Here is a 25,665-nt window from a genome sequence, read left to right as displayed (position 1 = left end):
CGACATTCCCACAACACAACTCCCCCTTCATTGTTTACTCCGCCCTTCCCCTTTTAATTCTCCACTCTTTTCTTCTTCTTCCCCATTTTCTCTCTTGTATTTCTTTGTTCTTCCAACCCAATTTTTCCTGCATTTTTCAATTTCCTGTTAACATTCATTCAATCAATCATCATGTCTTCTGCTTTGGCTGTTCCCAAAATATTTTACTCCATCAATCATAATTATAGTTATAATAGATCCAATGACAAACCCCTCTTTGATCCTGTTAAATCTTTACAACAATCTTTTCTTGGATCTGTTAACAAACTTAGCATTTCTTCGAAAATACCCTTTTCATCCTCTTCTGTTTCCACTACTGTTGTTGCTGTGTCTGAGGTTTATATGGAAAAGAAGTCCAAAACTGCTGCTTCTCCTTCAAATCTGGTAATTTTTTTTATCTAAATTCTCTTAATTTACGGCTTGCATTGTTTGTTATCGTTTTTTGTTTTCAGTTTTCGGGTTTTTCTCAAAAACAAAATCATGTGATTTGTATGAGTATTACTAGTTTTTAGTTACAAGTGCAAGGCTGTTAGGTAATTTGAATGTTTTTCTTGATTAATGTCATGATTTGATGTTATGTACGGCATTTATGTTATGTGATTGTATATATATATTTTATAATTTGTTAATTGTGATCAGAATTGTTGATTTGAAACACTCAGTAGAAGCAAATTAAAGTTGATCTATAATCATGTAACTGTTAGAATTTATGAAGGAAGAATTTTGGTTGTTGATTTTGTGCTTGTTGGTGATTATTGTTTCTAGTTGATTACTAAAGAGGAAGGTTTGGTGCTTTATGAGGACATGACTTTGGGTAGAGAGTTTGAGGATATGTGTGCCCAGATGTATTACAGGGGAAAAATGTTTGGATTTGTCCATTTATATAATGGGCAAGAGGCTATTTCAACTGGGTTTATCAAGTTATTAACACAGAAAGATTCTGTTGTTAGTACTTACCGTGATCACGTTCATGCCCTTAGCAAGGGTGTCCCTGCTCGTGCTGTGATGAGTGAGCTTTTTGGTAAAGCCACTGGTTGCTGCCGCGGGCAAGGAGGGTCTATGCACATGTTCTCCAAGGAGCATAATGTTCTCGGTGGTTTTGCCTTCATTGGGGAAGGAATTCCTGTTGCCACGGGAGCTGCATTTACGAGCAAGTATAAGAGAGAGGTGCTGAAGGAGAACTGTGATGATGTGACAGTGGCGTTCTTTGGAGATGGGACTTGTAACAATGGGCAGTTCTTTGAGTGTTTGAACATGGCTGCATTGTGGAAACTCCCCATTATTTTTGTAGTGGAGAATAATTTGTGGGCAATTGGAATGTCTCATGTAAGGGCAACTTCTGATCCCGAGATTTGGAAGAAGGGTCCTGCTTTTGGGATGCCAGGAGTCCATGTAGATGGAATGGATGTTTTGAAGGTGAGGGAGGTGGCAAAGGATGCTGTTAACCGGGCTAGGAGTGGAGGAGGTCCTACCCTGGTGGAATGTGAAACTTACAGGTTTAGAGGACACTCTTTGGCAGACCCTGATGAGCTTCGTGACCCTGGTAAGTTTTAATTAATTTTACTTCTTCATTCTTTTTTTTTTAACTTGCAGGATTACATTAATTGTTTTGTATAATATTCTGTGTCTTAATATGTTTTCCAGTATTCATGAATGTCTATGTTTGAATTGTAATAAAGTGAAAATTAAAATTGCTTTTAAAGATTATCAATGCCTAGTCTTGTTAGTAGCATTTTTGGTTACTAGCAAATATAGGGTTTGCACTTTTGTAACTCCCTTTCAAGAACTCAGTATTAACAAAAGTGACGATTCCCTTTTTTTTTTAGCACTTGCTTATCTGTTTCAATTTGTTGGAATTGCCAATAAATTTTCTTCAAAACTCATCTATCTAGAACTAATTAATTTGTGCAACTGTCACGAGTTTCTAAGTAATCCCCTTTGGTACCAGAAGTGTCTCCCATCTTGTTGTTTGATCTTTGTTTTGCTGTAAAAAGCAATGAGTTTTAAGCTGTGGAGTAATTTTGTTTTGTTTGTCATAGTAATTTTCTACCCAGTGTTGACCTTATTACCTTTTTACTTTTCTCACAAACCTATCAAAACAAACATATTGCGGATTAGACATCTTTTTATGGAATCAATCATAGTCTATTTTTTCTACACCATCAAAAATCCTTTATTGGTTTGATAGGGGTCTAAGAGATATTTCCTGCTGTCAAATGATCTTTAACACCAGCTACTACCAAAATCCGTAGCTAATAAAGAACTTTTATCATGGATTTTATTTGAAATTTGAGCATATGAATTATGCATACCCTTTGTAACCTTTTTCTACTTGAAATAACTCAGAAGTTGACTGGCATTGAGATGCCGCACTCTGTGGAAGGCCCCTTGAAGTAGTCCATCAGTGTCAGTTATTGATGAAACCTTTGTTAAGCTCCATAACTCCTTTGGCAGATGTAGTTTTATTTTAATTATGTTATACCTTATTTTAGTTTATTATATTGTGATTAGAAAAGTAAACCAGGTGGACATCATGAGACATCTTTTTGGATGAATTACAGGCAAGTTGCATGCATGGCTCACTTTTACCATTGCATATACCTTCCTCTTATTCTGAAGTACTGCGTATCTAATAGGTCTACTACATACAGGAGGACATCATTCCATCTGATACCATAACATTTCTTTTCAGTTCTCTTAGGTGTATAAATAATTAACTTGAGTTATTCGAAGTCATAGTGATGAAGATTGCATCTTGACTTTTGTTTTTTCATATAATTTTGCAATTGACAAATAATTTACTTTTGTTGGCAGATGAGAAGGCTCGCTACAGTGTTAGAGATCCAATAGACACTTTGAAAAAGTACTTGATTGAGAACAAGTTGGCCAGCGAAGCTGAACTGAAGGCAATCAAGAAGAAGATAGATGAACTAGTTGAGGAAGCTGTTGACTTTGCAGATCAAAGCCCTGCTCCCCTTCGAAGCCAACTTCTTGAGAACGTGTTTGCAGATCCAAAGGGATTTGGAATTGGACCTGATGGTAAATACAGATGTGAAGATCCAAAGTTCACAGAAGGCACTGCCCAACTTTAACTTATTTTCAGGATTTTAATTTATTTCTTCCTCCTTATAACCCACCTCCTCCTCTTCATAACACCTTATTGTTTTATTAGGTTTCTCATTCTGTATCACTGTTGAATAGTGTTATCTGGTTTGTTTTGAGCTGCAGCTATGCAGCCGTTATTCTAGTCTTTTATGTGCCGATATATTTATCTATCAAGTTATTCAGATGTGCTTATGTGCTGATATATATAAAACCTGGTTCTGGGAGGTTTTTTTAAGTCGCATTATTTGCATTGTTCTACACCTGATGTTATTAGTCATGTACTCATGTGTAAATTCCAATGATCATTAGAACCATCAGGTAAATTCCCTAATTGAGTTTAACAAGCTGGTTTGTGAAAGCTTAAGCAACCATTTTAAACTAAGTCTTTAATAAACCTGTTCTCAATATACGCTTTTATGTTACTAGCAGTGTTCAAAGCATCAATCATCGGATTTTCAGATACAAAGTTGGCTGGTTAATTTATATTCTGAGAGGCCAATTAACCATATTGGTATAAAAATTGGCACCTTTGTGACATATTAGTATAATAATTAGCGTCGATGACATATTGGTATAAAAGTTAGCAAAGTGACGATAGATTAATATAAAAATTAATCCAATAGCAATAGATTGATATAAAAGTTAACAAATGACACATTAGTATAAAAAATTAGTGAATAAACACATTTAACCCTTTTTTCTACTAGAATAATAATTGTGTATTGCACACATGATTTATTCTTATTCTTGAAACTTTAATCTAATGTTTTTTTTTTTGTACTTTTTTTTTGCTTCAAATGTTCATTGGTATAATAATTAGTACTTTTGTGACATATTGGTATAAAATTAGCGTCGACGACATATTGATATAAAAGTTAGCAAGTGTCGACAGATTAGTAAAAAAATTAACTTAATAGCGACAGATTGGTATAAAAGTTAACAAATGACACATTGGTATAAAAAAATTACGAATGACGACGTTTAACCCTTTTTCTAACTAGAAAATAATGGTGTATTGTACACATGATTTATTCTTATTCTTGAAACTTTTTTTTTTTTTTTTTTTTTTTTTTTTTTTGCACTTTTTTTGCTTCAAATATTCATAGAATATTTTTAAATACTATTGAAAGCCAAAAAAAAGGAATATTTAACACTATGTGTAGGCGTCGTTCGAAGTGCGCCTACGTTAAGCATGTGTGAATATGCTTGGCACTCTTAGGAAGTGGGAATTGACATATACGATTAGAGACAACGATTAGGGACAAGGAAAGTAGGGAGTCGACAACAAGTTTCTAAGGAACTTGTAAACCGTTCACGGATCATAAAGGCAACCACGATTAAGGGACAACGATAGGCAACAACGACTGACCCGTGAAGGTTACACCATATTCATAATCCATGAGATTACTAACTCCATATGGTTCGGAACCACGAATGGAGGATTGGAGATGATGGTACGATGTGAGTCATAGAGTCACACTCGCCCGTATTGGCCTCAATTCTATTCTTATTGTGAAAAGTGATTCCTGCGATCTCAAAGGCATACAAAAAAAATATTCAATTCGCTCCAAACTATTATTATGCTAAAATAGTTGAATATTAATGCACACATAATTCTAAAATATTGTGATCACTTAAATTAAACAATAAGATTAAAAAAGAACCTAAACCAGTCGTCCAAATAATCTTATTAGGCGTGATTTTGAATTACATATTCCCTTTAACATGTAATACGGTGATCAATAAATATAATACAATCAACATTAATATTGGAAGCAATTTAACAATAATATCGTTAGTCAAATCAAATTATAATAACAACCCTAATCATGATAATAGCATTATTAAAATAAAATAAGTAATTAAATTAATTAATTACTCACATTTCGCGCGCTCCTTTAAATTGCTACATCATGAATAAATTTTTAGTAACTTCAATAAAAATATAAATCAAATTGAAATTAAATTAAATTAAAAGTAGAGTTGATTTGGTCCAAACCCTTAGTTAATTCTACCTTTCACGCCTTGATTTAAGGACGGAACCTCGGGTCAAGTATGGACTCCTTGGAGTGCTTAGGGGAAGTATTACGAGAGAATAAGGAGGCTAGTATTTAGGCTAAAGAGAGAGAAGAGAATGATTTTTGGTGTAAGGAGAGAGAGAATGATTTTTGGTGCCCCGAAACTGTAGAAATCAGGTTTGTATTTATAAAGGAGACGAACAGGGGGATGCACGGAACCCTAGAAGAGATAAGAGCCGCAGAAAAACCCTAATTGGCCACTGTGACACAGTGTTGGGCACCGTGACACGGTATAGTCTACCGTGGCATGGTGAAGCACACCGTGTCGCGGTGTATAATTTGTCTAAAAATGCGTCCAGATTCATAAGCGCGTGAGAACAAACGCGGAATAGACACGTGAAAGCACCGTGTCATGGTATGTGTACCGCGAAACGGTGCAAAATACCGTGTAACGGTACCAGGCACCGCGACACGTCATCTTATGTCGCGACGCGACAATTTAACTGTTGCGCGGTAATTCCAGTTTTTTTTATGTGTTTTAAAACTAGGATAACTTTTGATCCGTAACTCGGATTAAAGAATATAATATATGATTGGAAAGCGTATCAAGTATTCTTTCCAACCCAATAAGACTCAGGTCAAAAATTTTGTAGATTTTAAGATATGGCCGTTTTAGTGAAAGGGTATCGGTTTTGGGTCGAGTTTAGTATTTTGCTCATATCTTCTTCGTTTTAAATCGAAATTGGGCTTATGATATATCGTTGGAAAGATTATTGAAAGGCCTATACAACAAAATAATAATGGGATCAAAATTATAGGGACAAAAAATCAGTTTCTCTCGGTCTTGTGATGTGGACACGAAAAGTGGAAAGTAAGTTATGTTTTAGGTAAATGGGCTAGGAATTAGGTTGGTTTATGAAATGTATTGGGATTGAATATGAATTTAAGCACTCCAAAGATTAAATATTCAAACCGACCAATAACTGTGGTGAAAGGTTGTTCATCATCGAGTTTGGTTTTGGGGAGACATTTTTAGGGGTCTACAAAAGCCCCTACTTTGACTGAGTTTGTAGAAACGTCAGTTTCGAAAACGATAGTCAAAGTAGTCGATTGGGACGGAGAATGATTTAAGACGTGTTGCGATCCTAAAAGAGTAAAGGGATAAAATGCTTATCTGACACCAGTGTATCGGTGGCAAATATGTTCAATAGTATATGACACTAGTGTAAAGGTGGAAAATGAGTTCGGTAGCTTTCTATGCTTGAGGAAATCCACCGGATGAAGATTGCTGTGATATTTTCCATGCTTGAGGAATTTTGATAGATGATATAATTGCTGACTTCTTCGCCTTGAGAGGTGGCAACGACCGACAATTTTCCATTGAGGAAAAGCTTGTCTGATGATGAGATTGCAAGTCTTTATGTATCGAAAAGCTTGCGCCGTGAATCGTCTTCGCTTGGGAGATGATCACTAAAAAAAATGATTATGGTTCGATTGTCCCCAAACGTGGGCTGTAGATGGTTTGCTTGTCCCCGAACGTGGGCTGTATGTGGTTCGCTTATCCCCGAATGTGGGCTGTATATGGTTCGCTTGTCCCCGAACGTGGACTGTAGATGGTTTGTTTGTCCCTGAACGTGGGCTGTAAATGGTTCGCTTGTCCCCGAACGTGGGCTGTAGTTGGTTCGATCGTCCCCGATAGTGGGCTGTAGATGGTTCGCTTGTCCTCGAACGTGGGCTGTAAATGGTTCGCTTGTCCCCAAACGTGGGCTGTAAATGGTTCACTTGTCCCCGAACGTGGGCTGTAGTTGGTTCGATTATCCCCGAACGTGGGATGTAAATGGTTCGCTTATCCCCAAACGTGGGCTATTGGTGAGACCTGCAAATTTGCCAAAGGACCTGTATAGACTGCGATTGACTTGACCAACTGACTTGACCAAACTTGTCTTGACATGACATGACATGTGTATGACTTGTGATTGTGTGTGTATGTGTATGATTTGAGTGTGTGTGCAAACACAAGCAAATGAAAATGCAAAAGCAAAAAATTTCCCGTCATCTTTGTCATGAGTGGAGGGTTTCGACTTTCTCCCTAAAAAGAAAGACGTGAAAAATGAAGTTTTGTTTTGAACTTCCCTCGATGAAAAATTTTGAAAAAGTTTTTTGAACTTCCTCAAAAGAAAAGACATGAAAAAGTGAAGAATTTTTGAACTTCCTCGTTGAGCAAGACGAAATGAATCATATGGATTGAATTGCTTGTCTTGAAAATAATGTATGCATGATGTATGTTTTTAGGCTAGGAGGCTAACGACAATTACATCATGTGACACGATAGATGAATGAACTTAGGTCACGGAGCTAAGCATTATATATGGTGTAAAGAAACGATCTTGAACGTCACTTAGGTCTAGAAGCTAAGCACGTGATGAGTGCCATTTATGGCACTCATTTGATGAGTATTTAGGTTGTTTTTACCTTCTTTTCATAGCTTTCTTTCTTAATAAATGCTTAGTTTTATGCATTTTCTCTTATTTTACCTTTTCTCCCTTATTTTGTGTTTTTATGGTTTTTCTAGTGTTTTCTCCTTTATTTGCTCTCTTTTCGTGGTTGTAGGTATTGTACAATCGGGTCTTGATATTGGTGGCCTACTAAGTTGAAAGATGCATTTGGAGCAACCTTATAGCATTGGGAAAGCTCAAGATGCAAGGATGTGGCTGCTCCAAGTTCTAGCTCCTGCGCTTTCAAGCCGCGCTCTCATGAAAGATGGGGTTGAACCCACGGTGGAGGCCCTTGGAAACTGCCACCCCCAAAATGTATCAAGTAGAGTGCATGAATACCCATTTGCAAACGCACGAGGCTACGAAGAAGTCGAAGAAACCCGGAAGAGCGCGGGCGCGCAGCCCACATGCGCGGGCACGCACAGCCCTTGTGCGAGCGCGCACCCTTGCCTGTGCGAGTGCTCCTCCCTGGGTTTCGGTTTCTCTCGTCTTCTAATTTCGGAAACCTATAAATACCTTTTGACAACCGATTTTTGTAAGAAGTTTTAGGCATAATTTTGATAATAACTTTAGCTTAGTTGAGAGTTTCGTTCTCTAGTTTTAGGGTTAGTTTAGGAGTAGATTTAGAGAGAGAGAAAGTGAGAGATTTCAATGGTGATTTGAGAGATTGAAGATCCAAGGTGACAATTGTATTGAAGATCTCCATAATAAATCAATGAGGATTTCTAACTCTATCTCATTTTATTTCTTTGTTTAATTTCATGTTTGTTTGATTTAATTTGGATGTTTGATTCTTGATTAGTGTAATTGTTCTTCATATTTTGTTGATTCTTGATTTCTTAGTTGCTTGTTGATTAGATGATGATTCTTGAGTAGTTGTTTGGCTAGGGATTGGGTGAAACTTTTATGATTGATTGATTGTAATTAATTTGGGAATTGTGTTGATTGATAAATTGAGATTAAAGTGATTAATGTAAGTTTGCATATGTGTAATTTGATTAGGCCTTGAGAATTATGCTAGATTACATTGTGATTTCTAATGATACGACACATTGATTTAGGAATTGCAATTATCGATTGGTTTGGATTGTGATTCTCCTAGTTTGTTATTCGTAGAGACCACTAGCTTAATGATTAGGAGATAGCTCTTTGATTCTAATTGTAGCTCTTATCATTAGTCTTCACAACCATTGATTGGCATATTCTTCCCATGTTGTTGCAATTGTCATGATTACTTGTTGATCCCCATTGCCTAGTGTTTTACTCACTTGATTCTTTGTGTTGGTAGTTGTTAGTGTTACCCCTTCTCTACCTCTTGACTTCGATCTAGCTTAGGCGCCCAATTGAAAGCACTTGAACATAACCGTTCCTTTGAGTTCGACCCTTGACTTACCTCTATACTTGTATTTAGGTTTGTTAATTGTTTATAAATTTTGGTTGGCTTAGGGACGCTCTAGTAAACGTTGCAATATTATTTACTAGAGCGGTGACGCTTGGACCTTAAGCAAGCCTTTCTCGGGGAAGTAACTCGTGTTTTATTTCTTTCATTTTCTTTTCTTTTTAGAATAGATTTTCTCTCATGGAAATGTTTGTTTGCCTTTTGCTAGGTACATGACTTGATATACTTTGGTGCATTGGTTTGAATCGAGATTCAAGGAAGTATGACTCCACATTTGCTAGCATATGGAAAGAAAGATTCAATTCTAAAGGAAAGTGGCTTTGAAAGGGTTAATTGGGTCATTTGCGGGTATTTACACCCACCCACATCCGGTAATATCTTTCCTTGCTCTTTCTCTAATGGTTGATGACTTTTTGGACGTAAGTTGGTTTATTGGATTGATTTATTCCTTTTTCCTCTCCCATGGATTATTTGACTTATGTTTGAGCATGTTGTCTCATTCAAGCTTGGGGGAGGGTATTCTATCATGTTTGGTGGGATTTTGATTCATATATGTCATGCACATTTGTATATGCTTTTCCATGTTCTTTATTTTGAAAAACTCTAAAAAGATTTTTGTTTCTATCAAGGCAAATTTGTAATGTGTCTTCGTTTTGTTCTTGCTTTGGACATAATACTTTTGGACTTGTATAGTTGAATGTTTTTCTTCTTAAATGGTAATGGTGTGCACGGTTTGAGAGTAAGTTTGGTTGATTCTAGGATAGAGTATGCTAAGGTAATGTCTTTAGAACTTTTGGGACCTTGAAGCCGGATTCTAATTATTTATGGTAAAAAGGTGTTACTCCCTTTAGTGGATTTGAAACTAATAGTGAGTTATTGCTACAACCATGTGAGGTTTCATTCTTTTCTAGCCTTCTACATATTTTGCATGGGTGGCACATGGATCCTTGACTATTGTATGCTTTATCTAGAACTTGACTTTTGTCTCTCGAGATCGCAACCAAGCCATTTAGGAAGGACAAAGGCATCTCTTTGGAGTGGTGATTTTTCTTTTAGGGTAATTTTCTATTTCTTTATTTTGGTTTTTCATTTGCCTACTTGCTACCCATTTGAGCCATAAACCTTCTTTTCAAGCCATGTCTTTAGATTTTGAGCCTTTTGTTTCATTCTTGTTTCCATTCTTGGTTTTTGTGAAACAATTGATCATTATTGTTGGAGATTGTGGTGGATGAGTTTGAATATTGGTTCTTATAATGTAAGCAAGTTTGTTTTGTGTATATTTTGTGAATAAAGGAAAATGCCTAATTGAAAAAGCCGTCCATAGTTAAAAGGAGGCGAGGACAATGCAATAAAGTGAAAAAATAAATAGAAAAATGAAAAATATGAGAAAAAGCAAAGCACATTCAAATGCTTTGGAAAAAGTGAAAAAAATGTTAAAAATGAAAAAGTTCAGAAATATTTTGATGTAAGTGTATTTCTCCCTAATTTGAGCATTGAGGACAATGCTTCATTTAAGCTTGGGGGGAAGCGTTCTTACGCTTTTTGTATATGTGTTTGTGATTTTGGCTTTGAATAAGCTTGGGGGTGTTAGTGTTTTTGTTTGGTGATTACTTGGTTTTGGTGTTGAGATTGGGCCAATCTTTGCTTCACAATTTAGGTATACCACCAAATTTTAAATTTTAGCCTACCTTCACCCTTTTTGCCCTTGCATTACAACCCTTTTCAAGACCTTTTGACCTTTTTAGTTGAGTCACAAGTCGGTGGAGGGAGATGTGAGTCAAGCCTATGGAGCGGTTTACATAGTCAAGATGTCGAGTAGCCTTAGAATTTCTTCTTTTCCGGTTCCTTCAAGGAATCATTTAGATGCTCACTAGAGGTGGATTTGAAACTAGTAAGGAGAACGCAGTAAGATTGTTTGGGATGAAGGTCAATTGTGTCTCATTAGTTCTCTATGCTTAGCATATTTTATGTTTCAATCAACCTTGCATATTTTGAACGTGCACTCCCTTATTTGTTTAAAAAGCATTGCATTAATTTGTGCTTGTTCATTTACAAAAGTCCATTCACGAGCATTTTTTTTGTGCTATGCCTTGTTTGCTTGGTTTGAGAGAGTTGTGGGTTAACCTCTTAGGAAACCCTCACGAGACCACAGTCGTCCTCATTGGCAACTTTAGGGTTTTAAGGGCTTGTTGTAGCTAAAAACAACCGTGATTTCTACAAAAGTGAGTTAGTATATATTCTTGTCTCTTCTCTTTTTCTTTTGTTTGTTTGAATAAGCTCATCATTTTCCCTTACTTGTTTTGGTTTTGCTCGAGGACGAGCAAAAGTTAAGCTTGGGGGTATTTGTTAAGTGCCATTTATGGCACTCATTTGATGAGTATTTAGGTTGTTTTTACCTTCTTTTAATAGCTTTCTTTCTTAATAAATACTTAGTTTTATGTATTTTCTTTTTATTTTACCTTTTCTCCCTTATTTTGTGTTTTTATGGTTTTTCTAGTGTTTTCTCCTTTATTTGCTCACTTTTCGTGGTTGTAGGTATTGTACGAGGTTCGGGTCTTGATATTAGTGGCCTACTAAGTTGGAAGATGCATTTGGAGCAAACTTATAACTTTGGAAAAGCTCAAGATGCAAGGATGTGGCTGCTCCAAGTTCTAGCTCCTACGCTCTCAAGCCGCGCTCTCATGAAAGATGGTGTTGAACCCACCCTGGAGGCCCTTGGAAACTGCTTCCCCAACATGTATCAAGCGCACGAATACCCAATTGCAAACGCACGAGGCTACCAAGAAATCGAAGAAACCCGGAAGAGCGCGGGCACGCATCCTTGCCTGCGCGGGCGCTCCTCCCTGAGTTTCGGTTTCTCTCGTCTTCTAATTTCGGCAACCTTTAAATACCTTTTGATAACCGATTTTTGTAAGAAGTTTTAGGCATAATTTTGATCATAACTTTAGCTTAGTTGAGAGTTTCTCTCTCTAGTTTTAGGGTTAGTTTAGGAGTATATTTAGAGAGAGAAAGTGAGAGATTTCAATGATGATTTGAGAGATTGAAGATCCAAGGTGACAATTATATTGAAGATCTCCATAATCAATCAATGAGGATTTCTAACTCTATCTCATTTTATTTCTTTATTTAATTTCATGTTTGTTTGATTTGATTTGGATGTTTGATTCTTGATTAGTGTAATTGTTCTTCATATTTTGTTAATTCTTGATTCCTTAGTTGCTTGTTGATTAGATGATGATTCTTGAGTAGTTGTTTGGCTAGGGATTGGGTGAAAATTTTATGATTGATTGATTGTGATTAATTTGGGAATTGTGTTGATTGATTGATTAAGATTAAAGTGATTAATGTAAGTTTGCATGTGTGTAATTTGATTAGGCCTTGGGAATTATGCTAGATTGCATTGTGATTTCTAATGATACGATACATTGATTTAGGAATTGCAATTATCGATTGGTTTGGATTGTGATTCTCCTAGTTTGTTATTCGTAGAGACCACTAGCTTAACGATTAGGAGATAGCTCTTTGATTCTAATTGATAACTCTTATATTAGTCTTCATAACCATTGATAGGCATGTTCTTCCCAAGTTGTTGCAATTTTCATGATTACTTGTTGCTCCCCATTGCCTAGTGTTTTACTTGCTTTAGTCTTTGTGTTGGTAGTTTTTAGTGTTACCCTTTCTCTACCTCTTGAATTCGACTTAGCTTAGGCGCCCAATTGAAAGCACTTGAACATAATCGTTCCTTTGAGTTCGACCCTTGACTTACCTCTATACTTGTATTTAGGTTTGTTAATTGTTTATAAATTTTGGTTGGCTTAGGGAGGATTAGTTAACGACCTAGTTTTCCCCTTATCAGCAGGTATATAGACGAAGTGATTGCTGAGTATTTCATAATGAATGTTGCCTAGGTCAAGGAGCTAAGCACGATATGCGATGCTTGAAACAATGAATATTGCTTAGGTGTGGAAGCTAAGCAAGTATACAACGTTTCTTTGGATGTTGTCTTTAAAGATGATGAAACATGCACAGTATTGAAGTAAGATTTCATGATAAAGGGTTCCTAAAGGGAAGGGGGATATGGTCATGTATGCGTGAAAGAAGTGTGTGAAAGTGATACTAAGGTGAGGCTGCAAAGGTTATGGCGATGGAAATAGATGTGAGAAGAGTTAAAGATGATAAATCTTTAGGCTAGGTAGGCTAGATGGTGTGGGTTCAAGCCCCCAAGTCTAGCTCTAAATAGGTAGGGATAAGCATTAGATATTCTTTGACTTGATCATGCATGGATATGAATATGAATGTGGCCGCACCTTGATGTGAGGTTGCCTACGTATCCATTAGGAATAAGGCTGAACTTAACTCTAACCGAACTTTGCACAAGTTTATGTACTCCTCAAAGAGGTCTTTTGAGGGTTGTAACGTGGTTAAGCTAATGGTTTAAAGAAGGAAAGGGTAAAAGGCTCAAGAGCTGAGAGAATCCCAAAGATGTGTAATTTTGAATTTTGCAAGTTTATTTTCAACATTTTTTTTGATTATTGTTTTTCATTCTTTTGAATCAATGTGGGCAATCTCAGATCATGCGGTCCATCACTCACTTAGCATTCATGTTTCTCAGGCACGGTACCAAGTACTCGATGAGAGATGCAATTTGAGATGTGTTCATATCAAAGACATTGGAACACTTGCCCTTAGACATTGTTTTATTGTTACTTTGTTGCTTTTTTTTTTAACTTGCTTTTTGAATGTGATACAAAATACACACCTTCCCATCCCAGGGTTAGGTGAATGTGGGTTGAATAAATAAGGCCAATCGTTAGACGAGGCTCAAAGTGGTTGATGCAGAAATGGAATGTATGTTTGAATGGTTAATGGGAATAAAGGGTTGCAAAGGTGCCTCAAGTCATTGGTGTATCATGTGTTTGGTTCGACAATTGATATTTTTTTTCATAAGAAAGACATGATTGAGATATAAAGGAATAATTCTCATATTATTGATGGAAGTGGTGAATAAACAAACACAATGCTCAAATAACAGAAATGAAAATCTATGCTAGACTTGAATGGGGAAAAAGAAATGAAAAAAGATCACGAAATCCTACACGAAGGGCTCGCCGTGCGCCTGTCTTCATTGCTACTTATCATTTCTTGCCCCCTGTAGGGACAAGAAGTTTGTTAGAATCAACAAGATCTTGAATAACGTCCTTCAAATTCCAACATTGCTCGGTAGACTGACCCCTTCCATGATGGTACTTGCAATGGGCATTGGGATTCCACTTCGCGCTCCTTTCTTCAGGTTTTGGCTCTGGAAATGGCCCAAAGGCTGCATCATAAGTCATTCCAAAAGGAGTGTAAGTTCTCCTTTTCCTGGGCAATGGAGCATCAAGAGCTAACACTTCATTGAGATCGACTTGGCTTATATTGTTGGTAGTATTTTCATGCTTAGAAGACGAAGAAGAAGGAAGGTCGTTCTTCTTGTTTTTCCAAGTGTTATTATTGTTACTACTAGCAGTCTTTATTAGCTCATCCTCGATATTGATGCCAATGTCATATACAGCTTCAAAAGTGTTCAAAGGCAAGAATCTAAGGTGTTGCTTGTACTTGTAAGTTAGGTTCTGGATGAAGAGGCGAACCATCTCTCTTTCTTTGGGGGGATCTACCAAGAGTGCGGCCGTTTCCCTCCACCTATCCAGATAAGCGGTGAAGCCTTCATTCTCTTTCTGTTTGAGAATGGAGAGTTCATGTTCGGACGTTCTGGTTTGAATGTTACACTTGTAACGACTCATGAAACTGTTGGTGACATCTTGCCAAGTTGCAGTATGCTTGACATCTAGAGAATAAAACCATTGTTGGCAAGCATGCTCTAATGAGAGAGGGAACACCGTAGGGAAGAGTGTTACGTCCAATCCCTTGAGAGCCATGGTTGCAGGAACACCTTCAAATGGAATATTGGATTGTCTGTAGGCTTGAACTTTGGAATATCAGCAGTGGAGAACTTTTTAGGGACCCTGTCCTTCATATCCAAAGGAGTGGGAGGCTGTTCTACATAAGTGAAATCCTCATAAATCTTGCTCATATGTTCTTTTAATTTGTCAAGGGTAGCAACAGTGACCTTGTTTTGTTCCATGGTAGTGACCCTAGTGGTAAGGGTTTGCATCATGGTCGACAGTGCCTCGATGGATTTGTTGATGTTCTCAATATCTTCCTTAGTGGCCATTGGAACGAACTGAAAGTATTTTGAAGGTGATAAGTACTGTGGAGATGGCGAAGTTTTCTTTGAACGCCTCTTAGATCTAAGAGATTGTTGCAGTAATGACTCGAACCGTATTAATCTACCCCTGTTCCTTGACCGAGTATTGTGACATAAAACAATTCAATTAATTGTTTGACTCATTGCTCAAGATAGGAAAGGAAGGGGAAAAAATAGACATTTGAAAACAGGTGAGAAGAACTCCACTCATTTTTTATTATGACGAAAAAGGGGGTGCATGAACCTAGTATACGATCGTAAACGACAAGGTGCATGACTTGAGTCGGGAAATAAAGAAAGTGTGTGGATTATATTTGACTCGTGAGTGATTAAATGATGTTATAAGACTCGTGGTATGATCGTATGGCTAGACATGTGAACAGTAACCAAAATGATTGACGCGAGGACCAAATTAGCACGGAAGACAAAAAAGCTGACTGGCCTTATTCCTTAGGCACCGTGACACGGCGGACTGTACCGTGTCACGGCACAAGCTGCCTTGACACGACACTGATTGCCGTGATGCGACATTTCTGCTGTGGTGCGGTGATCAGTTCTAGGTGTTTTTGATTTTTTTCCAGTTTTTTTTATTTTATTTTTTATTTTATTTTAGTGTTTACGCTAATTACTAAGTGAGTACAGTCCATCGGCATAAGTTAGTCATAAAATAAACCACCATAGATAAAGAAAACTCGTTAAGGTTAAGATCAAAACTATCACACATAAGGCACGTAGGCACAATGATGCAAAGAAGAGTTCGCAACCTAAGGTCAAGTTCTATGTTCCACTATGGTCAAGTTTATTTGGTGTCAAAAGGGTACCATGGTTAAGAGTTTGGATGCATTAGAAAGACAACCTCCCTTGAGGGTGTATGCCAACGGGCGGCTCCGCAAATTCGTGATTAAATTGAATTTGACTCCATGGTTTGGGTGAATTTAATAACTCGGATGAACCCTTATTTGCCATGAGCGTTTTTGGGTTGATAGAGCTTAAATTCCCCGAGGCTAAGACGTATGTAGAACACACACGTTTTTTCAGGAAAATTGAAGGAAGCTAATTGTGATAAAAAAAATAAAAGCCACCGGAAAGATTTCAGGACTGCCGTGACACGGTAGTCATGCCGTGACGCGGCGGTCAAGAAATCTGACTGGTGCCTCTGTTTTCTTCGTTTGCAATCAGGTTATTCAACTTTTCCTACGGGTAAACCTAAAATACGACGTTAAAACGTCTATGCATATGCAAAAATGCCAATTTAATTACCGGAATACTTTTCAGGAATCTTTCAAGTCTGATCCACTCATCTTAATTAAATACCGATCACTCAAATCAATAAATAACCAAGAATCCTCCCCAATGGAGTCGCCAAATTCTAGGGAGCCGCCAACAAGTTTTTAAGGAACTTGTAAACCGTTCACGGATCATAAAAGGCAACCACGATTAAGGGACAATGATAGGCAACAACGATTGACTCGTGAAAGGTACACCTCATTCATAATCTATGAGATTACTAACTCTATATGGTTCAGAACCACGAAAGGAGGATCGGAGATGATGGTACGAAGTGAGTCATGGAGTCACATTCGCCTGTATTAGCCTCTACTCGATTCTTTTTATGAGAAGTGAATCCTACGATCTCGAAGGCATACAAACAAAATATTCAATTCACTCCAAACTATTATTATGCTAAATTGGTTGAATATTAATGCACACATAATTCTAAAATATTGTGATCACTTGAATTAAGCAATAAGATTAAAAAAGAACCTAAACTTGCGGTCCAAATAATATTATTAGGCGTGATTTTCAATTGCATATTCCCTTTAACATGTAATATGGTGATCAATAAATATAATAAAATCAACATTAATATTGGAAGCAATTTAACAATAATATCGTTAGTCAAATCAAATTATAATAACCACCCTAATTATGATACTAGCAATATTAAAATAAAATAAGTAATTAAATTAATTAATTACTTACATTCGCACGCTCCTTTAAATTGCTACATCATGAATAAATTATTAGTAACTTCAATAAAAATATAAATCAAATTGAAATTAAATTAAATTAAAAGTAGAGTTGATTTGGTCCAAACCATAGGTTAATTCTACCTTTTACACCTTGGTTTATGGACGTAACCTCGGGTCAAGTATGGACTCCTTAGAGTGCTTAGGGGAAGTATTACGAGAGAATAAGGTGGCTAAAATTTAGGATAAAGAGGGAGAAGAGAATGATTTTTTGTGTAAGGAGAGAGAGAATGATTTTTGGTGCCCCGAAACTATAGAAATCAGGTTTGTATTTATAGAGGAGAGGAACAGGGGGATGTACGGAACCCTAGAAGAGATAAGAGCCGCAGACACGGTACGGGGCACCGTGACACAGTATAGTCCACCGTGGCATGGTAAAGCACACCGTGTCGCGGTGTATAATTTATCTAAAAATGCGTCCAGATTCATAAGCGCGTGAGAACAAACGCGGAATAGACACGGGAAAGCACCGTGTCATGGTATGTGTACCGCGAAACGGTGCAGAATACCGTGTAACAGTACCAGGCACCGCGACACGTCAGCTTATGTCGTGACGCGACAATTTAGCTGTTGCGCGGTAATTCCAGTTTTTTACGTGTTTTAAAACTAGGATAACTTTTGATCCGTAACTCGGAATAAAGAATATAATATATCATTGGAAAGATTATCAAGAATTCTTTCCAACCCAATAAGAATCAAGACAAAATAATTTGTAGATTTTAAGATATGGCCGTTTTAGTGAAAAGGCGTCGGTTTTGGGCCGAGTTTAGTATTTTGCTCATATCTTTTTTGTTTTAAATCGGAATTGGGCTTATGATATATCGTTGGAAAGATTATTGAAAATCCTATACAAGAAAATAATATTTGGATCAAAATTATACGGCCAAAAAATCAGTTTTTCTCAGTTTTATGATGTGGACACGAAAAGTGGAAAGTAAGTTATGTTTTAGGGAAATGGGTTAGGAATTGGGTTGGTTTATGAAATGTATTGGGATTGAATATGGATTTAAGCACTCCAAATATTAAATACTCAACCCGACCAATAACGGCGGTGAAAGGTTGTTCATCATCGAGTTAGGTTTTAGGGAGACATTTTTAGGTTTCTACACTATGCATAACAAGAATTAATTAAAATTACAAGATAAGCTTTGATTATATATATTCGGTATCACATTGAACTTTCAATTTTTTTCAATATACAATATTGGAAAAATTGCCACCATTAATCCCAACTTTGCCTCGTTCACCAATATTAATCCCAACTTTTGTTTAATCACTATCACTCCCAAGTTTGTACCCCATTAATTTCTATTGCACCCAACCGGTCATCTAACTTGGTGTAGCAGGTTACTAGACACGTGTCAACACGTGATAGGTCAAATTTTTTTTTTAACAAAAAAAAAGATTCAAAAAAAAAAAAAAAATTAAAACCCTAACCCCTACCCTAGCAGGTGGTGGCCCCTGCCACCTCCGGCAGGCGGCAACCCCTGCTGTTTCCGGCGGGTGGCAGCCCCTGCCATTTCCCTTCCTTCCCCGCCGTTTCCGCCCCTTTTCCCCTCCGCTGTTTCCGCCCCTTTCCCCTTCGTTTCCGCCTTCTAATCCCTTCCCCCTCCCCGCTATTTTTGCCCCCTTCCCCGTTAAAATCTAACCACGTCCCTCCCATCCTAGCTGATTTCCGCCGCTTCCTCGTCAAAATTCGACCATAACCCTCCCATCCCTCCACCCTTCTCCCATCGTTTTCGGCCCTTGCATTCACTTTCCCGTTCAATTCCGACCATCCTAATGCCTTCTCCGTCGAAATCCGGCCTCCCCTCCTTTCTCCTCCCCGATTCCGACTACCATTAACTGTGGCTGCCGTTAAGGGTGGCTGCCGTTTTGGTTGGCTGGTTTTTTTTTATTTTTGTTTTTTTTTTAAATTTTTTTTTATTTGGCCAATCACGTAGTGACACGTGTGCAAAAAAATCTGACACACAAATGTTAACCTGATTAATCGGTCGTAGGTAAGTTAGGTGCAATAGAAATTAATGGGGTGCAAAGTTGGGAGTGATAGTGAATAAACGAAAGTTGGGATTAATATTGGCAGACGAGACAAAGTTGGGATTAATGGTGGAAATTTTTCCTACAATATTTTGCAAATTAATTTGTTCCCAACTTCTTAATTATTACCCTTAACATGTCAATATCAATTTTTGAGACAAGTGAAATAATAAGAAGGAAAAATTTCCATGATATATCCCAACTTTGCTCCATCCGCCAATATTAATCTCAACTTTCGTTTGTTTTTTTTATTAATCCCAACTTTGTACGCAATCCGCTCGTATTGCACCCAAATGACTTGCAACCGGTTAAGCAGGTTAACATTTGTGTGTGTGTGTGTGTGTTTTTTTTTTTTTTTTTTTTTTTTTTTTTTTTTTTTTGCACACGTGTCAATATTTAACTGGTTGAAAAAAAAGAGAAAAAAAAATGATTCTAACTTAGGTAATATTGGACTTGGTCTCTTCCAACATTAATACAAATGAAATAATCTAGCTTAGGTAATATTTCTATTATCCATACCAATGTTTTTAATTTCTTTATCTGCTTTGTTTGGATTCAAAGTAGCATTAACAACACCCAAATTCTTGATGTTGATGCAGTTTTCATGAACTGCCACCATATTGCATGGCATTCTGCCTATAGAGCGAACTGGTTACTGAGGTTCAAAAAGCTCTTATTTGAAATGTCTATTAATGTTCTTCATTTTATTTGGTGAACGAGTCAAGATTGATTAGTACTACCTCCGTCCTTTTATTATATGCTTATTTCCCATTTTTACATAAGAATTAAGGTATGTGAAGATTTCTTAAATCAAATGATTGGGAAGACAAAAGTATAATGAAAGAATTAAATGACAAATGAATGTGAAAGAGAAGTTAAAGAAAAAACCCTTGTCATAAATAGTTGTACATAGCAGCAATCCAAACCATATGAAATAATCCAATCACATTCATTGCATAGGACAAAAACGAACCACTCACATTAAAGTTTTCCATTCACGCGGATTCACCCTACAAATATATTTTGGTGAAAAATTTCATAATCCCGCCACACTATTCCAAAAGAGGTTGAATATAAACAATCTACACTTTTAATAAAATTCCACTATTCTTAATCACTTAAAAAAAAAAAAAACAAAAAAATAATAATAATAAAAATTTGGCATCATTGCCTTGTTTTTCCGTGGCTTTAGGTATGGATTTAAATCTGCCTCTTGATCATGTTGTGTTGCTTAGTGATAATGATGAAAGTGGCAACAATGGTGAAGATGGCATGGACATCCATGGGGGATTTGGCATTGATTGTACATGCATCCTGATGAGGATGAAGATGTAGGAATTAATGAACAATAATGTCACAACAACACTCAGCACCATCAAAATGATGAGCAAGGTCAAGATCAACCAAACAATGGACGGACCACCAACTCATCATAAGCCGAAGAACAGGCCCAACACTAAACAGAGGTTCAATCTCCTCATTTTCCTCTTGAAGTATTCCGATGGGGACAATATAAAAAAAGGAGCAATTAAACAAGAATGAAAATGTTCAATTCTTGTAGAAGGACAGTAAGTAAACTATGGCATGATGCAAAGAAGAAAAAACATGAAACCAACAAGTACAATCTATGCACAAAGTGTCATCTTGCATGAAAGAAGAGGGTACAAATCCCAGAAGATGAAATCACTAAATTGAGTATTGGGGGAGAGGACTTGCATTAGAGATCTTGCAGAAATGCCACAAATATCAAGAAATATAGACCAAAGTATGATTCAAGAAGTGATTTAAAATCACACACTAATCCATTAAAGCCAAAGATGACAGAAGTTAACAAGACCACAAGACTGGAGTGGATCCTTGGATTGTTGATGGGATCAACACCATGGACAAAAAACAAATATTATCCAATGTATAACTTTGTCCACATTGATGAAAAATGGTTTACTTTAACCAAGAAAAGCCAGAGATATTATTTAGCAAGATCAGAGAAAGGTAGACACAAAGCAAGGTAGTCAAGCACAAAAATACCAAAGGCTATGTTTTATCAGCAACAACTAGACAAGGGTTTAGAAATGATGGGGACTGTTACTTTTGATGAGAGATTTGGCATATTCCTATTCACTTTTCAAGAGCCAGCCAAGAGGAATTCAAAGTACAGAGAAAAGGGGACAATGGTTACCAAAATTGTAGAATCAGTCACAAAAGAAACAATAAGGAGGATGCTCATAGACAAAATTGTTCCAGCAATCGAAGCAAAGTGGCCTAATAATGATGGCACTTCGAAGACAATATACAACAAGATAATGAACACATATCAAACAAGATGATCCCGAGTGGCAACTGGTTTACCAACAAGGGAAATTGACTTTCATTTTAGTGCAGCAACCACCTAATAGTCTAAATTTAAACATCTTGGACTTAGCGTTCTTCAGAAATATACAGTCACTTCAACATAAGAAGATGCCAAAAAATGTTGATGAGCTACTAGTAGCAGTTAATCAAGCATACTATGAATTGGAGCCTCAAGCATTGTGTTTTGTGTGGTTACACTTCAAACAATAATGAATGAGGTGTTAAAGGTGAAAGGTGGCAATGAGTACACTATCCCACATATAAACAAGGAGAAATTGCTAAGGGAATGGAAATTAGAAGAAAGGTTGCATGCACTAACATGGGCTGTGCTACAGGCATGGGAAGCAAGTTATGAGGAAGTAGGTGAACCACCAATTGATCTGACAAAGGATGAAGGGATCGATTCAACACAAAGGCAGCAACATGTAACACCTAATGATTTTGAAACATGTAGGCACATGTGACTGAAGGGATCCAAATTGAAGAAGAAGAAGACAACATGGAAAACACTAAATCAAGGTGATATGAAGAATAAACCAGGGTGTATAGCCTAGGAAAAGTTGTGTTGCAGAAAGAAGAAAGGAGGCTTAGGCATTACTAATGTTGGGTTATGGAATATTACTGCAATGGGTAAGCATGTTTGGGAAATTGCTCAACATCAGGAGAATTTATGGGTGAGATGGGTGAATGCTGTGTACATAAAGGGTCATAACTGGCCAGATTATGAGCCTAGTGCCAACTGCAGTTGGTACTGGAAACAAATTTGTGAAGCGAAGAATAAACAGAAGAGTGCTATCCCTTCAATCCCTCTAGGACAAGGCATATATAAGATTAGCAAAGTATATGAGGCTTTGCAGGATGAGAAGAAAAATTGTACATGGGATAAAGTGGTTTGGGAAATAGCAGCTTAGCCAAAACACCAGTTCATTGGCTGGTTGGCCAATCAGCATAGACTGAAAACTAGAGACAGATTGCATACTCAAATGAGCATATCTAAGATGAAATGTCTTTTATGTGATGCTTGTGAGGAGAATCATATTCACTTGTTTTTTGACTGTCATGATAGAAGAAGAATATGGAAACACATCAGAGATTGGATCGGGTTTGGTTCTAGAAGTATCTGGCTTGATACTATGGTCAGAGCTTGTAGCAGGATAAAGGACAGATTTCAGAGGTCTATGGTTCAGGCCTGTATTTTAGCAGTCATGTACCAGATTTGAAGAGTAAGGAACATGGCTTTTTGGGATAAAAAAGTCATGAACATCCTAAATATTGTACAGTGTATAAAAAAAGATGTAAAACACAGATTTTTGGCTATAGGAGGGAAGAAGTTAAGTGTAAGTAATAGAGATTGGCTTGAGAGTCTTAGTGGATAACTCATTTTTGGTTGTATAGTTTTTTTTTTTTTTTTGGTAAGTAAGCAATTGTATTACTATAAAAAACTGTACAAAGTACAGGCCTAAAAAACAGGCTGCCCCATACTACACAAGACCTAAAAGGCCAAACTACCCACCAAGTTCCTTATTCCCTAAAGTGCCACCTTCTAGGAAGGGTTCACTATAGGGAACAAGAACTACCCTGTCAGAAGCACCTGCAACCTTCTAGGAAGGCTACAGGAAACAACTAACATGTTTACAACAAACAAAACCCAGGCTACCTATGTATACAGCTATACAAATTATACAACCATTTACATTGTTGTCTATTTCACTTTCTACCTATAAGCTGTCTAACTCTATCCAAACTATCTCTACCAATCACTATACACAACTTCCTTAGAAGAATCACAGCTTTCTGCTAGAATGCATTATTCCTAGCATACCAGATATGGTATACAGTTGCTGCCAACACAGTCAGGAACACATGTTGCTTAATAGTGTCCTTCTCTTTCTTCTGCCAGTGCTTCCAAGTGCTGTCAATATGAAACTACTGCTCAGAAATTTACAACCACTCACTCACTTTCTGCAGACAAGCTCTGCTATAAGCACACTTAAAAAACAAGTGCTCCTGCTCTCCACCTCATCACCACACAACAAACAACTCACATCCTCACAAGCTCCAAATTTTGCTAGCTTAGCTCTTGTCCTAAGCCTATCTTGCATAGCCAACCAGCAGATAAAGGAGTGTTTAGGCACATTGTATTTATTCCAAACCCAATTATACCAGTTAACTTCGGGGCTATCACCTTGCAGCCACTTATAACACTCAGAGATCTTGAATTTGGTTTCCATCCATTTATTCTGCTCAAAACCCATCTTCATATTCTCCTTACAGGCACAAAGTTTTCTCCAGGCCCAGCCAACTGTTTTCTTTGGCTGATAAGTCCACCAATCAGCATCTTTAATGTACATAGCATGAACCCACCTAACCACAAAGAATCTTCCTTTGCAGCAATTTTCCAGATATACTTTCCCAAGGCAGCTTTATTCTAGAGATCACAATCTCTGATCCCCAATCCACCAGCTCTTTTTGCCTTGCAGACCCAATCCCAGGCCATAGGAGGGGTACTAGAAAGGACAACATCCCCACACCATAAAAAATCCTTACAGAGCTGAGTGATTCACTGAATTATAGCCTTTGGCAGCAGCACACATTGAGCCCAATATGTGCGTAAACTCATAAGCACTGAGTTTACTAGCACAACCCTTGCAGCATATGAGAGATTCCTACTAGACCAGCAGGTTGTATAGTTGTTTGGGCTTGTTTCCTGCTGTAGTTTTCTTTCGAGCTTAAGTTGTTTTTCAATTTTAGAGAGTAATAAAATCTGCTTACTTACCAATATATATATATATATATATATATATATATATATATATATATATATATATATATATATATATATATATATATATATATATATATAAACAGAAAACACTAAAGCAAACCAAAAAGATATGACCGAAGAGTTAGCATACTGGGCATCAAAATAGATGATGAAACATTATGGGAGGAATAATAGTGCATATCAAATAAAGTATGGGACAAAATTATGTGATAATGACCATGTAGCTTTGTAGGGAATATTTCAAGCATTATGATCCCAAACTTGAACCCCACTGTGATCATACACTAAAGTATGGTGGCGTTCCAAAGGGAAAGAAAAGAGAGCAAAAGAGTCGCCAACAAGTTTTAGGAACTTGTAAACCCAAAAGACAATCCAAAAGGACCATCAACTCCATAAGGTCTTGAACCAAACAGGGTCCGGGGATGAGGGTACGAATCCAATCTACAAAAGAAAGGACCCGCCCTATAAAATAGGCCTCTACTTTGTTCTGCTCGTATTCATGCGCGCTTTTCGAATAACATACAAACATCATATTAAACCTACCCTGTTTAATCTATGTTGATTGAATATTAATGCACAAATAAAATCTATTATTGGCGATCACTTGAGTTAAAATCACATTAGCCTAAACCAAATTATTAATTATCTTATTAAGCGTGACTTCAAGTACAAATTCCCTTTAACAATCATAAAAGGTATGATCAAGCAATAACAATATAAAATATATCAAGCAACAAAATAATAAACGATAACAATAATGATGATAATAGCATGATAAGGCATAATAAAGCTTAATAAAAATAGCAAGATCCTAGGCATGATACTAACAAGATTAATAACAAATCCTAGCATGTCACTAAACAATAAAGATCAAAGCTTTAAACCTAACATGGTACTAACATGATAACATGACATTAAAAATAAGTAAAGGCACCCTAAACATGACACTAGAAAGCATAAAATAAGATCCTAACATGATACTAGGAATTATAAAACAATAATAAGCATGCAATCTACATTGTTAATAAAATAGGGAGTAAGCTAATCTACTTACTTTGAAGCCTCATACCTCTTTCTAATAACAAAATACACAAGTTAGTAAACTTCAATGAAAATAATAAACAATAATTAAAGAATTAAACTGAAATCAAATTAAATAAA

General features: G+C 36.8%; 1 protein-coding gene across 1 annotated transcript; it reads left to right on the top strand.

Moving 5' to 3' along the window:
* Positions 1-3,379, top strand: LOC145592350 (pyruvate dehydrogenase E1 component subunit alpha-3, chloroplastic-like). Its single transcript, XM_081648797.1, has 3 exons — positions 1-423; positions 805-1,582; positions 2,854-3,379. The coding sequence occupies exons 1-3, from the start codon at positions 172-174 to the stop codon at positions 3,129-3,131; spliced, it is 1,308 nt and encodes a 435-aa protein (XP_081504923.1). The 5' UTR covers positions 1-171; the 3' UTR covers positions 3,132-3,379.
* The last annotated feature ends 22,286 nt before the right edge of the window (positions 3,380-25,665 follow it).

Source organism: Chenopodium album, chromosome 18, assembly GCF_948465745.1.
Source record: "Chenopodium album chromosome 18, dcCheAlbu1.1, whole genome shotgun sequence".
NCBI classification, from domain to species: Eukaryota; Viridiplantae; Streptophyta; class Magnoliopsida; order Caryophyllales; family Amaranthaceae; genus Chenopodium; species Chenopodium album.
The sequence above is the reverse complement of the archived record's forward strand: the minus strand, read 5'-3'. Positions and strand labels throughout refer to the sequence as shown.

Coding starts and splice junctions, on each gene's coding strand:
- LOC145592350 (XM_081648797.1), top strand. CDS start 172: ATGTCTTCTGCTTTGGCTGTTCCCAAAATATTTTACTCCATCAATCAT. Junction 424..804: donor CTGCTTCTCCTTCAAATCTG/GTAATTTTTTTT, acceptor TATTGTTTCTAG/TTGATTACTAAAGAGGAAGG. Junction 1,583..2,853: donor TGATGAGCTTCGTGACCCTG/GTAAGTTTTAAT, acceptor TTTTGTTGGCAG/ATGAGAAGGCTCGCTACAGT.